The 13,024-nt window shown below is 40.2% G+C and overlaps 1 protein-coding gene across 10 annotated transcripts in view; it reads right to left on the bottom strand.

Moving 5' to 3' along the window:
- Positions 1-2,207: 2,207 nt before the first annotated feature.
- Positions 2,208-13,024, bottom strand: part of ALPK1 (alpha kinase 1) — a 117,556-nt gene continuing 106,739 nt past the window's right edge. For all 10 annotated transcript variants that reach the window (XM_027598462.2, XM_027598461.2, XM_027598467.2 and 7 more), the window contains 4 exons: positions 10,160-10,313; positions 5,335-5,497; positions 3,950-4,136; positions 2,208-2,758 (listed from right to left, as the gene is read on the bottom strand). In XM_027598462.2, coding sequence (XP_027454263.1) covers positions 2,571-2,758; positions 3,950-4,136; positions 5,335-5,497; positions 10,160-10,313 — 692 coding nt within the window. In that variant the 3' untranslated portion in view covers positions 2,208-2,570. The remainder of the gene's footprint in view (positions 2,759-3,949; positions 4,137-5,334; positions 5,498-10,159; positions 10,314-13,024) is intronic.

Raw genomic sequence — 13,024 nt, 5'->3', positions numbered from 1 at the left:
ACATACACTAGCACCACATTCACAATACTTCTGAAACCGGGTGTGAGGGTTTTCTCCCCACACCAACTAATTCTCTAACACCAGCTGGGTGTCCTACCTTCCAATTCATGTTTAAGACACTCTACCTGGAATTAGCAACAGCTAACACAGGCTAAGAGCTCAGTCTCATAAGACCCCCCCCCCCCTCAGACGCTAATTGCAGTCCCAGATATTGCCTGTACTTCTTACTGAATGGCTGCACATTGGGGTTCTCGTGACCCCCTCCTTAGGTTTGATACTATGCTAAAATGGCTCACGGAACTCAGGGAAATACTTAGTTATTCACTGATTTATTGTAAGAGGATACGATGAAAGAAAGAGATGAACCTCAGCTGGGAGGGATGCATAAGGCAGGCTATGGGGGAGCGGCTCCGACACGGAGCTTCCTGCCCTCCCGGGACCTCCAGGTCATTCAGCACCCTGGCAGCTCTCCAAAACTGGTAATTCAGGGATTTTTACTGGGGCTCCATTATGTCGACATGATTAATCATTAACTCAATTGCTGGTCCCTCTCCCCTTCTAGGAGGGTGTGAGGTGAGGCTGAAAGTTCCAAACTTCTAACCATGGCTTGGTCTTCCTGGTGACCGGTCCTTATCCGGAAGCTATCTCGGAGCTCATTAAGAGCTGCCTCATTCAAACAAAAGATTCTCTTATCACTCAGGAGATTTCAAGGGATTTAGGAGCTCTCTGTCAGGACTGGAGTCAGAGACCAAATATTAGAACAAAAGATGCTCTTATCTCTTAGGGAATTACAAGGCTTTTAGGAGTTCTGTGCCAGAAACCAGGTCAGACACCAATATACGTATTTTTAATTTTTTTCCACAAATGTTGAATAGGGGTTGGTTAGTGAGCAAATTTGTCTTATTCCTTTTCTCAAATGGAAAACGTTAAGTGCCTCACTGTTAATTATGATATTGTTTTTTTTTATAAAAAAGTTTTAAAAATCCCTTTATCAGATTTACAAAGCTTTCTTTTATGCTTAGTTTGCACGGAGCTTTTTAGCATGAATTGATTTTCATTTTGTTAAATGACCTTTTTTGTGTCTTTGGAGATGGTATGATTTTCCCTCTTTGTTAAAAGGATGAAGTTTCTCCCATTTTCATAAGAAACGTGTTGGTTTCAGTTGTTCAGGAAGCAGGTGCTGGAAAGGGATTAGACATACAGGATATTTATTGGGAGAAATGACTCTGAAGGCTAAGCGGTGGGAACAGGGATATGTAGGACCAGTGAAAGGAGAGGGCAGAGGAGGACTGGGCAGGAGGAGTGTCAGACGGCAACAGAGTGTTAAGAAGGTTTTTATCAGACCACTGGGAAGACGTTGTGTACAGTCACCCGTGGAAGTATTCTGAGCCTGGTTTCCAGGCCTTGCTGAGCCACTGGCCGAGAGCATCTGCAGAGCATGACTTCACCCTGATCCAGAGGGGTCGAAGCTGCAGTGTCAGTCCACCCCACCCCCCACAGCAGGAGATCTACACGGTTCTCACTTGCTCCAGCTGCAGTTGTGGACAGACTTGTGCAGTAACCCCAAACTGAGAAAGCTCTAGCAAGTATGCAGAATCTACCTCCTGTTCGTAGGGCTGAGTCACACCACCGGAGAAGCTATTAAGACTTGCTGAAGTAATACTTAAGAATGAGGGAAATTTAGACTGACTAATGGAGGAGAGAAAGGGTGGAAACCAGTTGAATCCCCAAAGACTAACTTCAGTAAGGGAATACCTCACCAATATCCCTTCTCTAAGTTTCTTTTAACAAGATCATCGATGAGCTGCTCCCCACACCTGTGTGAAGAAGCAGATCTGTGTGGTGCAAGGAGTGGACTGTCATGCCTGTTAAAATGCACCATTCTTCCCTCATACCTTTCACAAATGTAAAGGTACTAGAAACATACTTTAAAAATAAAGAAACCCATGGTAGGGAGGATCTACATATGACATATAAACTAGAAGCCGTAAAATAAAAGATTAATGAATTCAACTGTATAAAGTAAATTCTGCATGGAAAAAAAAGGTTTCATACAAAGCCAAATGTCAGAAGACAAACAGGAAAAAACGGGAACTCATATCACAATGTCCTAAATTCTTTAATACATACAGAGAACTCCTAAGTCACTAAGAAAAACACCCATAGTGTCAGCATTGATAGAGAGTGACAAAAAACTCTAAAATCTCAACGGCTTAAGCCACAAAAGTTTATTTCTCGTTTTGTGTCCATGATGGGTCCATGGGGGCCTTTTCCAGGCTGGCCTCTCTGCAGGACTTATGCTGATAAGCAGCTATCTCCTGACATATTCTTGCCAATTGTGGCAGAGGAAAGGAGCTCCACAGCATCTTGCACTGGCAATTAAATATGGGCCTGAAATTGATACTCAACAATTCATCTCACAAATTATTGGCTAGAACTAGTCCCATGGCCCTGCCTGAGCCCAAAGGAACCGGGCTATGCCATACTGTGTGTGCCTGGAAGGAGAGCAGGACCCCACACAGGTAAGCAGCGCTAAACCTACTCCATTACCACGCCAGAGAGCCTATGAATTATTTCTCAACTGAAGGTCTTGTCAGAGAAAGACGATGGCATATTTCATTACATTCCACATGCTGGTGATTAAAAAAGTAAAAAATTCCTTTCTTTCCAAAATTGGTAGTGACATCATTCTGATCAACAGAGTGAATCTGGGGATCTGTCAGATAGATGAGCCCTTTTCCATTACCAGTCACCCAACCTAAAAGAGAAATAAACATGTCTGAGAATTATATCCTCTATTTTATAGAGGATAGTCAGTAGTGTATTTCAGAAAAATAAAACGTATTAACTTAAAGAGATATTTTAAAAACTCGGTTATACTGAGGTTTATGTTTAATAAGTTTCTGTTAAGGGATTTGGTGTTGCATATTCCAATTATTGGTTTAAGAAGGGAAACTGAACATTGGGTAATTAAATTTGTCAAATATGACATACCTAGACTGCCAATTTTCAAGGAATTAGAGAGCAATAAAATGCACTTACTTTAATTACTAAGATCACAATATATTGAATATTTCTTTCACGATTCATAAGTCGCTTTGGTGCTTAACCCATTAATTTATCTGTTCATTTAACAAATATTTATTGAGCATACACACTATACAAGACACTATTTTGAGTACTTGGGATTTAGCAATGAACAAGTGAGTAAAAAATCACTATACTCATTGAGCTAACATTCTGGTGAAGTGGGACAGATTAATAAGCAATATAAGTAAGTAAAAATATATAATATGATAAAGAGTGATGATAAATGCTATGGAAGGGGGATAGAGAAAATCTTGGGGGATGGTCTTAGAATCATTACTAAAAACAGTTATAATAAACCTCATGTATCATTTAAATGAAGTGAAGAGTATTGGCTAATAATTCTGGTAAACAACATATTAGATGAACTGAAATAAAATTAAAATATAAATGCAGAAAAGTTTTAAAAGGTCAGATTTGAGTACATACAACTTTCCATTCCTTAATGACCCCATTATGAAACCTAATATCACACTTGTAATAAAGGTAAAGGGCTGAAGAAAAGAAAGAGTGGAAAGACTTTCACATATTAAAGCATGCAATATTAAAAAACCTACATCATTCAAATACACTTAAGTGAAATTAAAAAAAGCCATTGTAGATTTGCTCTAGAATTAAGCCCAACAGATTGTGAGGCAGATCTTCTCACTTATTATGTGATACTATAGACCCCTGTAGAAGCTTTAGACATTTTTTTCAGACATCATTTGCTACATAAAGTAAAATCAATTAATTTAATTACAAATAGTAGTCGAGGCACTGAAAAGTCTATTAAATAATGACTAGAAGAGCTAGTTATAAGACCTCACATTTAGATATGAATAACACTAAAAATAAAAAAATAAATCCCAATTTCACATACCTTGTAAATCGACTACAACATCTCTATGATTAGAAAACTCGTAGGAAAAATGGCCATAAGCCAAGCCGTATTCTGTGGCTTTGTATTCTGTTTTAACCACTTTCGTGTTATTTGATAACTTTACAAATTCTCCCAGTATGTAAGGCTCCACACTGATACATCCCTTTATTGTCTTGCCTTCCAAAATCTGAAAAATAGAAACAGGAGACCATAATGGCGAGGAAGGCCTCAGGCTTTGGGGTCGGGTAGACCTCATTTTGAACCTAGGCTTTGACATTTAGGAGCTCTGTTACTTCTGGAGGTTTTGGTCTGCTCATTTGTAAAGCAGATATTATAATAATAGCTACCTTATAGCATTGTTAAAAAAATTAGATGAGAAAAATGCATGTAAAGCGCTTAACATTTTATGTGGCATATAGTAGAACTTAAAATTATTATTATTCTTTTATTAAAATGCTCACATAAAAATGAGGCCATGAAGTGACCTACCCTAGGGAGCTAGCTCATCAAGACATGTAGATAAATCATGCCCTGGAATGCTGGGCTGGAATATCAGTTCAAGCATTTGTGTGTATAATCTATTTTGCTGAGTCGTTTCAAAGGTTAGAGTTAATGAGTTAAATGCCTGGCATAGTGTTTGACATAAAGAAAGTGAAAAATGGATGATAGCTATTATTGGTAGTAATAAAATATGCGTCAAAAATGTCTTTGGCCAAAGTAAAAAAAAAAAAAAAGTCCTTTAGGTATGAATGAGCTAAGGATCCAACATATTTGGGAAGGCAGGATATTCTTAATCCAAATAGAGGATGGAGATGGGTGGTTGCCTTTATATATTTAGAGATATCTTAGTGAAAACAGATTGGTCTCAATGGCCCCAGAAGGTGGAGCTGCAATTCATAGGTAGAAATCAGAGGAAGACAGATCTAAGAACTTCCTAACAACTAGAATTATTTGAAAGTGGAAAGGAAATAATTATTTTTCCTTCCTAAACGTATTTAAGCTATGACTTGGTAATTACTTGGTTGCCAGGGGCGGGGACTAACAGATGTAAAACAGGGAATTCATGCATCGGGTTGAGGGGATAATTTGTACTACATATCATCTTTGGGTTCCTTCTTCTCTCTTTGAACGTACAGACAGTACCCAAAGAAAGGATATTAAAAATGCTAACTTGACCATGTGCGACCAGATACCAGAATTAACAGGGTGACCTGGAAGATCCAAATGATATATTCAGGGTCGAAAAGGTCATAGTTCTTACATATCTAAGTAGATGAAGGAGATGAAATAGTCCGGTAACTGAGTTTACTGGATTTTACCCAAAATGTAACCTAGTATATACTTACAGCCTTGTTTAAGCAAACCCTTGCTCTCTTTAATCTTACCAGTACTACTGTGGATGGGATATAGAAGATCTGTGTTGGAACCTTTTGTTCATAAAGCCTCTTGTTAAACTCTGTCACGTAGTGCTGTGCGGTCATTTGACGTTCCACATCAGTGAAGTGGTGCCGGAGCCCCTTCTGCTCCTTATATTCTTTCCCAACATATCTACGACCAGAGGAAAAAACACATAAAAGAAGCGCAAAAGTGATCTTATCACAGAGGAAGAGTGGAGACCAAAGGAGATATGCAAAAATGCTTGAAAGACGTTACTCTTTTCTCTACCTTGGACAGTCAGTATTAATGATCCCCCTGACTTATCTCATGACTCAGATAATTTTGTAAGAGCCTCCTGAACAAGAGAACATAATTCATGTTGGCTGACTGTGATGGCTAATGTTATGTGCCATCTTGACTTGGCCATAGGGTTCCCCGATATTTGATCAACCATAATCCTGGGTGTTTTTGTGAGGTTGTTTTGGGATGAATTTCACACTTAAATCAATAGACTGAGTAAAGCAGATTGCTCTCTCTCACGTGGATGGGCCAAATCTAATCAGTTGAAGGACAAAGAATAGAACAAAAAGACTGACCTTCTCCCAACTTAGAGAGAATTCCTCCTGCCAAACTGCCTTTGAGCTGGGACATCGGTCTTGTCCTGCCTTTGGACTTGAACTGAAACATCAGCTCTTCCTGGGTCTGGAGCCTGCTGGCCTTTGGCCTGGAACTACATCATTAGCTCTCCTGGGTCTCCAGCTAGCCAACTGCAGATCTTCAGATTTTCTGGCCTCTGTTACCATGCAAGCCAATTCCTGACAATAACTCTCTGTCTATATGTATATACATCTTCTTGGTTCCGTTTTTCTGAAGAACACTGTCTGATACACTGACTCAAGATGATGCTGATTATAGAGAAAATGTCCAGTTCATGTAGCAGTTGGCCAGACTTCCTTGGTGAGCCAAGGGAGCCAGGATGGACACTGGAAAGTGCAGGCTCTGCAACTAGATCTTTCACTACCTGCACTGGGGCCTTAAACAGGTCAATTAATCAATCCGAGGCCTTCCTCTATCCCTTCCTTATGTAATTACTTCATCTGTACAAATACTTGTTTCCATCATCACCTATTATGTGCATAGCCCTGTGCTAATCCTGAGTGTTTTGAAGAAAGTGTGAAATATGATTTGTATATTTCAAGGCCTTACGCATAGTTGGAGACAGAAGATATGAGGCAGTAAATGATTAAGTGTTGAAAGGAGCAAAACAGTAACTATCACACTTTACTATAGTTTATATTTGCTATAAGTTGGTGTGAATTTGTGAGTAATTTGCATGTGTCCAGAGTGACCTCCAAAAATCAAAGAAAACTGTCAGAGTTATAGACCTCAACTAGAGAAAACACTCTCCAGAAATTACTGAGTCCAATAGGATAATGAAATCCAAGTTGGCTGCAGTTTTGGCCATTCAGACTCCCGGGGATCAGAAAGGAAATCTGAGGGGCGCCTGGGTGGCTCAGCCGGTGAGGCATCCAACTCTTGGCTTCGGCTTAGGTCACCATCTCAGGGTTGTGAGATTGAGCCCGGTGATGGGTTCTGCACTCAATGCAGAATCTGCTTGAGATTCTCTCTCTCCCTCTTCCTCTGCCCCTTTCCCTGCTCACACTCTCTCTCTCAAAAATAAATAAATAAAATCTTACAAAAAAAAAAAAAAAAAGAAAGAAAGAAATCTGACAGTGAAGCCTGCCGAGGAGGAACCTCTATGGCATCAGAAAACAGCCAGCAGAGGAGTGGTTGTCATCATCGGGTGTTCCAGCATTGGAACACCATGGTCTGCCATGGACAGATCTCTGGACCTGCAGTAGCTCTGAATCAGTTCAGAACTTGGAGCAAACCCTGGGGCTGGAGCATTTCCCAAACGTTCTGTCAGAGGACCTTCAGCCCTAGGTTCAGGATCATCAGTCTGGGAACAGAGGCCCATTCTTTCTGGCATCTTATGCCATTTTGTTGGGATCATTTTTCGTCAGTAAGAATTTACTAGCACTAAACTTTTTTTTTGACAGCTTTTAAGATTATTTCTTTATCTTTGGTGTTCTAAAGTTTTACTACTATGTAGCGAGAAGTGGATTTATGAGTGCCTGCCTTCTTTTCTTCTTTCCTTCCTTCATTTCTAGTTTCTTCCCTTCTTCCTTTTCTTTTCCTTTTTTAAGATTTTATTTATTTATTTGAGAGAGAGAGAATGAGAGACAGAGAGCATGAGAGGGAGGAGGGTCAGAGGGAGAAGCAGACTCCCCGCTGAGCAGGGAACCTGATGTGGGACTCGATCCCAGGACTTCAGGATCATGACCTGAGCCAAAGGCAGTCGCTCGACCAACTGAGCCACCCAGGTGCCCCCCTTCTTCCTTTTCTATCTTACTTAGGATTCACTATGATTCCTGTATTTGAAGATTAATGTGTTTTGGCAATTCTGGGAAATTATCAGATATTATTTATTTATTTTTTATTTTTTTAAAATGAGGTTTTCAGAGTTCTTTTTTTTTTAAGATTTTCATTTATTTATTGAGAGAGAGAGAATGGTAGAGAGAGAGCATGAGAGGGAAGAAGGTCAGAGGGAGAAGCAGACTCCCTGCTGAGCAGGGAGCCCGATGCGGGACTCGATCCAGGGACTCCAGGATCATGACCTGAGCCAAAGACGGTCGCTCAACCAACTGAGCCACCCAGGCGCCCACAGATATTATTTATTTAAATAGTAATTCTTTTCTATTTGATTTGTTATCTTTTTCTGATCAGACATAGGTTGGATCCTCTCACTCCATCTTCCATATTTCTTATTCTCTCTTTTATTTCCCATCTCAGATCCTCCTATGATGCACCCTGATGTATTAGTTTCTTAGGGCTACTATAACTAAGTGCCATTAATTGAGTGATTTAAACAACAGAAACTGACTCTCTCACAGTTCTGGAGCTTAAAAGTCCAAGATCAAGATGTCAGCAGGGACATGTTCAATCTGAAGCCACTAGGGAAGGATGTTTTTCAGTCCTCTCTCCTAGCTTCTGGTGGTTCCTGCTTTGTGGAAACGTAACTACAATTTTACATGCATTCTCCTTGTGCATGTCTATCTCCAAATTTCTTTTTTATAAGAATACCAGTCATAGTGGATGAGGTGCCCACCCTATTCCAGTATGACCTCATCTTAACTAATTATATCTGCAATGACTCTATTTCAATAAGATCACAGTCTGAGTACTGTGGGTTAGGACTTCAACATATGAATTTGAGGCTGGAGGTACAGAGCTGTTAAAAAACTCACTAAACCCGTAACACATGGCTTCATCACTTGGATGTGTGATGTGGGGCAAGTTTCTTAAAATCTCTATGCCTCATTTCCCTCATCTGTAAAATAAGGATAATAATATTTGTCTCATAAATTTTTGTGATGATTAATTAAATTAGTACATAAATTACTTAAAAGAAGGCTTGGCACATATATTAACTTGGTAAATATATTTACATGTTTCTATTATTATTATTATCATCATCATCAACAACCTTTTCAAGAAATATACTTCCACTGTTTAATAATTACCCAATTTCTCACTCTCTCTCATTTCCTGTCTTCCTATTTATTTCTTACATTATTTGGATTTGGATAAAAAAACAGGGTCCACCTTAAAATTCTCGGCTTATAGGTCTTTTTAAATACATAGATGATGTAAAATTAGGTCTCAAACCCAATGGGGATCACCTGTGGTGACTAATTTTTTCAGGTGAGTTTTTGCTTGAAGTTGTCATTCAGAACTAAGGCCAAACAGGTGTTTACCTCAGTGGGGTGTTTTTTTTTTTTTTTTTTTAAAGATTTATTTATTTATTTGAGAGAGAGTAAGAGCAGGGGGAGGGGTAGCGGGAGAGGGAGAATCTCAAGCAGACTTCCTGATGAACAGGGAGACTGACGTGGGCCTTGATCTCACGACCCTGAGATCATGACCTGAACCGAAATCAAGAGTTGTGCACTTAAGAAACTGAGCCACCCAGGAGCCTGGGGGTGGGTGGTCTCTACCCACTGGATGGTCTCTAAATAGTCCCTTACATGTGTAACTTTGGTCACTAGCTGCCACCTTACCCCACCCCACTCAAAACCTAACAGGGGTGTCTTAAGGGCTCAGTATACTCTCATATCTCTGGATATGCTTCATCCCTAGCCTCAAAGGATTTTCCTACCTTTTTTTGCAGACTCATTTATTTACATATAAGTGTGGTTTTCAGAGTTAAATTAGACTTCTTGCCAGCATTTATAGTGGGAGTGTTTGAGGCTCTCTGTCCTGCCATAGAGTCAGAAACTCCATTTTTCTTATCTTTACAATGGGGATAACAATGTCTCTCTGAGAGTTTTTTTTTTTTTTTTAAGATTATTTATTTATTTATTTGACAGCGAGAGAGACACAGTGAGAGCGGGAACACGTGGTGTGGGGAGGGGGGGAGCGGGAGAGGGAGAAGCAGGCTTCCCGTGGAGCAGGGAGCCTGATGAGGGGCTCTATCCTAGGACCCCGGGATCATGACCTGAGCCGAAGGCAGACGCTTAACGACGGAGCCACCCAGGCGCCCCTTCCTGAGAGGTCTGACATCACGTACATCTATATAAAATGGCTGACATAATGTTGGTCAGTCTGTGGTAACTACTGTTAGTTAATTAATGAGGAGGAGGGAGGAGTAGGAATCTGAAAATATACATTGTGGCTAACTTTTCCAGCTCTTTCAAAATCTCATAAATGATTAATTAACAGAAAGGCATAAGTAGCCCATTTAACACTAGTGCTATAGATGTTTTAAAGAAATACCTCCCCAGAGTTTCTTCTTGGTGAAGATGATGAACCCAAAAAGCATTTCTTTGTCTGCCTTTCTTCTTCACATTCAGGTAGTCCCCCAAATATACAACAGTTTCTTGGGCTGTCCATAATTCTGATTTTTTAGAATATTTCAATAAAAGAGCATCTGGAAAAAAAGAGAAGATAAAAATGGATGTTATTTTCAAAGGTATGTTACAATTTATGAATAAAGTCGAAGTGACACAGGTCCGAATCCAGCTTGTCTGAAATCTTCAGCTCTTTAGACATTTTCTCAAATTTCAGCCTCTTCTATGACTACCAGTACAAAGTTAGTGAAGTACAATAAAGTAAAGCTTTGCAAATGTAATGAGGATTCACAAAATCTTTTGCTTGTGATGGTCAGGGATTAAGATAAGGCCAGAGTTTCTGTATGAAAATGGTGGAAAATAAAGGCTTTTTAAACATCAAAACACCAGAAACCATCTTGGAAGAGTGATATATGCTTGCATCTTGGGGCGCCTGGGTGGCTCAGTCGGTTAAGTGTCTGCCTTCAGCTCAGGTCATGATCCCAGGGTCCTGGGATCCAGCCCCACGTGGGGCTCCCTGCTCATTGGGAAGCCTGCTTCTCCCTCTCCCTCTCCCCTGCTTGTGTTCCCTCTCTAGCTGTGTCTCTCTCTCTGTGTCAAATAAATTAATAAATAAATCTTAAAAAAATAAAATAAACAGCAAAACCCCAGAGACCATCTTGGAAGAGTGATATATGCTTGCATCTTCTAATTATCTGGGGGGTCCGGATAATGGAGCCTGCTACTGGTGCCAGACCATATAGATAGAAATAAACGAAATAACTCTACCTCAGAGACTCCTAGCAACTTCAGAAATCATAGTTACCTATTAAAGTGCACCTTAATTTTCTCTTGTTTTGTTTAAGTTGGTTAAGTCCAGAAATTACTTGACAAAATACAGCTACCGTACAAAGACTCTACTCAATAGAAAAAGGAAAAGATAAGAAGGAAAAGCAAAAACTGTCTTCACCCTAAGGAAAGGCAGAACAGGGCTAGCAAGAAAGCACTTCTTTGAGGGGAAAGACATGAACTCTCAGAAGAAATGCAACATTTTGGGATCCAAGTTAAAATGAAGTGAACAAGGGCCTTCCTGCATCTAGGTTGTGATAATGGGTGAAAGTATAGGAGACTCAGGAGAGAAAATACTTCAAGTAAGAAACTCATGGGTCTGGGACCGGGGCGGGAGATAACTGGAGGCTGGGAAAGACAGTGGCCAGGGTTGGGGCATTCAATCAGAGAAGCTGGGGATGGAAACAGAAGGTGAGCTGCTTGCACACATTCATAGGAAGGGCAATGAACTGAGGGAAGAAAGATGGAGGAAATGTACAACTTGCTTTGTTTCCTCAAATTTGGGCTTTCTCTGTTTTTCTTATCTGTACACTGGGGATAATAATGTTCCCCTAATGGGTTTGAGATTATGTACATGTGGCTTTTCACCCACAAATTGGCACACAGGTGTAACAATAAAGCAGTTACCTAACTCTAAGAAATGTGATTCTGAGCCTACAGAATCCCTAAAAAGGGAATAGTGAATAGGGAAACCCTATTATAGAATGTTTTGCTTCATTTCGTGACAACCTGATCTGTATCTTAGTCTGACTTCAAGGCAGCAGGCAAAACACTGGAACACTTTGAAGCAGAAGTTACTGACATTGTCTTTATAAAAATGCACTGAAGAGCTCTTAAAAAATACTGATGCTTGGATCCAAACCCCAGAAACATTAGATTGGAATCTCAGGGGTGAGGCATTGGAAATTTTAAAAAGCACCTCCCCGCCAGGGGATTCTTATATAGTGCCAAGACTGAGAACTACTATTACTTTATTTATTTATTTATTTATTTATTTATTTATTTATTTATTTATTTATTTATTTATAGATTTATTTATTTACTTGAGAGAGCATGCATGAGTGGAGGGAGGGGCAGAGGGAGAGGCAGAGAGAAAATCCTCCAGCAGACTTCCCGCTGAGTGCAGAGCTTGATGCTGTGCTCCACAGGATGCTGGATCCTAGGACCTTGAGATCATGACCTGAGCTGAAATCAAGAGTTGGGCATTTAATCAGCTGAGCCACCCAGGTGCCCTGAGAACTACTACTTTAGTATCCAGTGCTTAACAAACCACAAAGCTTGTTTCTTTTTTTTCATTCAAATAATTCTTCAGTATCTTGGAGGGTGTTATGATGTGATCCTCTGGGCTAAGAGAAGAACCTTCTTTTGTCTTCTTCCCAGCCTCTCCACCACTTCTAAGCTGTAATAGACACACTGATTACCGGGTGGGCCCCAACCCAGGCTCCCTGCTATAATAAGTGACCCTGGGCTCTTCCATAAGCAAGAAGTAGTTGCTGACTGTAATAGTAGGGGGCACTTGCTCAATCCATTGGCTGAAAAGAAACCTTGTGGGCAGCTGTGAAAATCTCTGCCCAGCAGAAGAGTGATGTTTAACTAGGTCAAACTCTGCCCCCAAGAATCTGAATGGGGAAAAACAGAAATCAGCTGGTTGGTAATGAGAATTCAGGGAAAAGACAGATGCTGAGTGGATATGACACGCAGAGCTGTTTTAAACCCTGACTGATGACTGTTCTTTGGTCCTGTAAGATTCTTGTCTGCCTTAATGCCTTGTGTATCTTCATAGCAAGCCCCCAATATACGTGGTGGCCTGAGTAAGCCTCTAGTCTTTGCCACCATTAGAGTCCACCACACCAAGAGTGAGGGAAACCCCCAAAGTACATATTTTTCTGTATATTCACAAAGCATAACAGGGTCTGTGTCTTTCATGAGTTTTAAGTGATCTACATATCAAGCTGTTTAGAGG

The sequence above is a fragment of the Zalophus californianus genome, chromosome 2, assembly GCF_009762305.2.
Source record: "Zalophus californianus isolate mZalCal1 chromosome 2, mZalCal1.pri.v2, whole genome shotgun sequence".
Taxonomy (NCBI): Eukaryota; Metazoa; Chordata; class Mammalia; order Carnivora; family Otariidae; genus Zalophus; species Zalophus californianus.
This window is presented reverse-complemented; position numbering and strand designations above follow the sequence as displayed.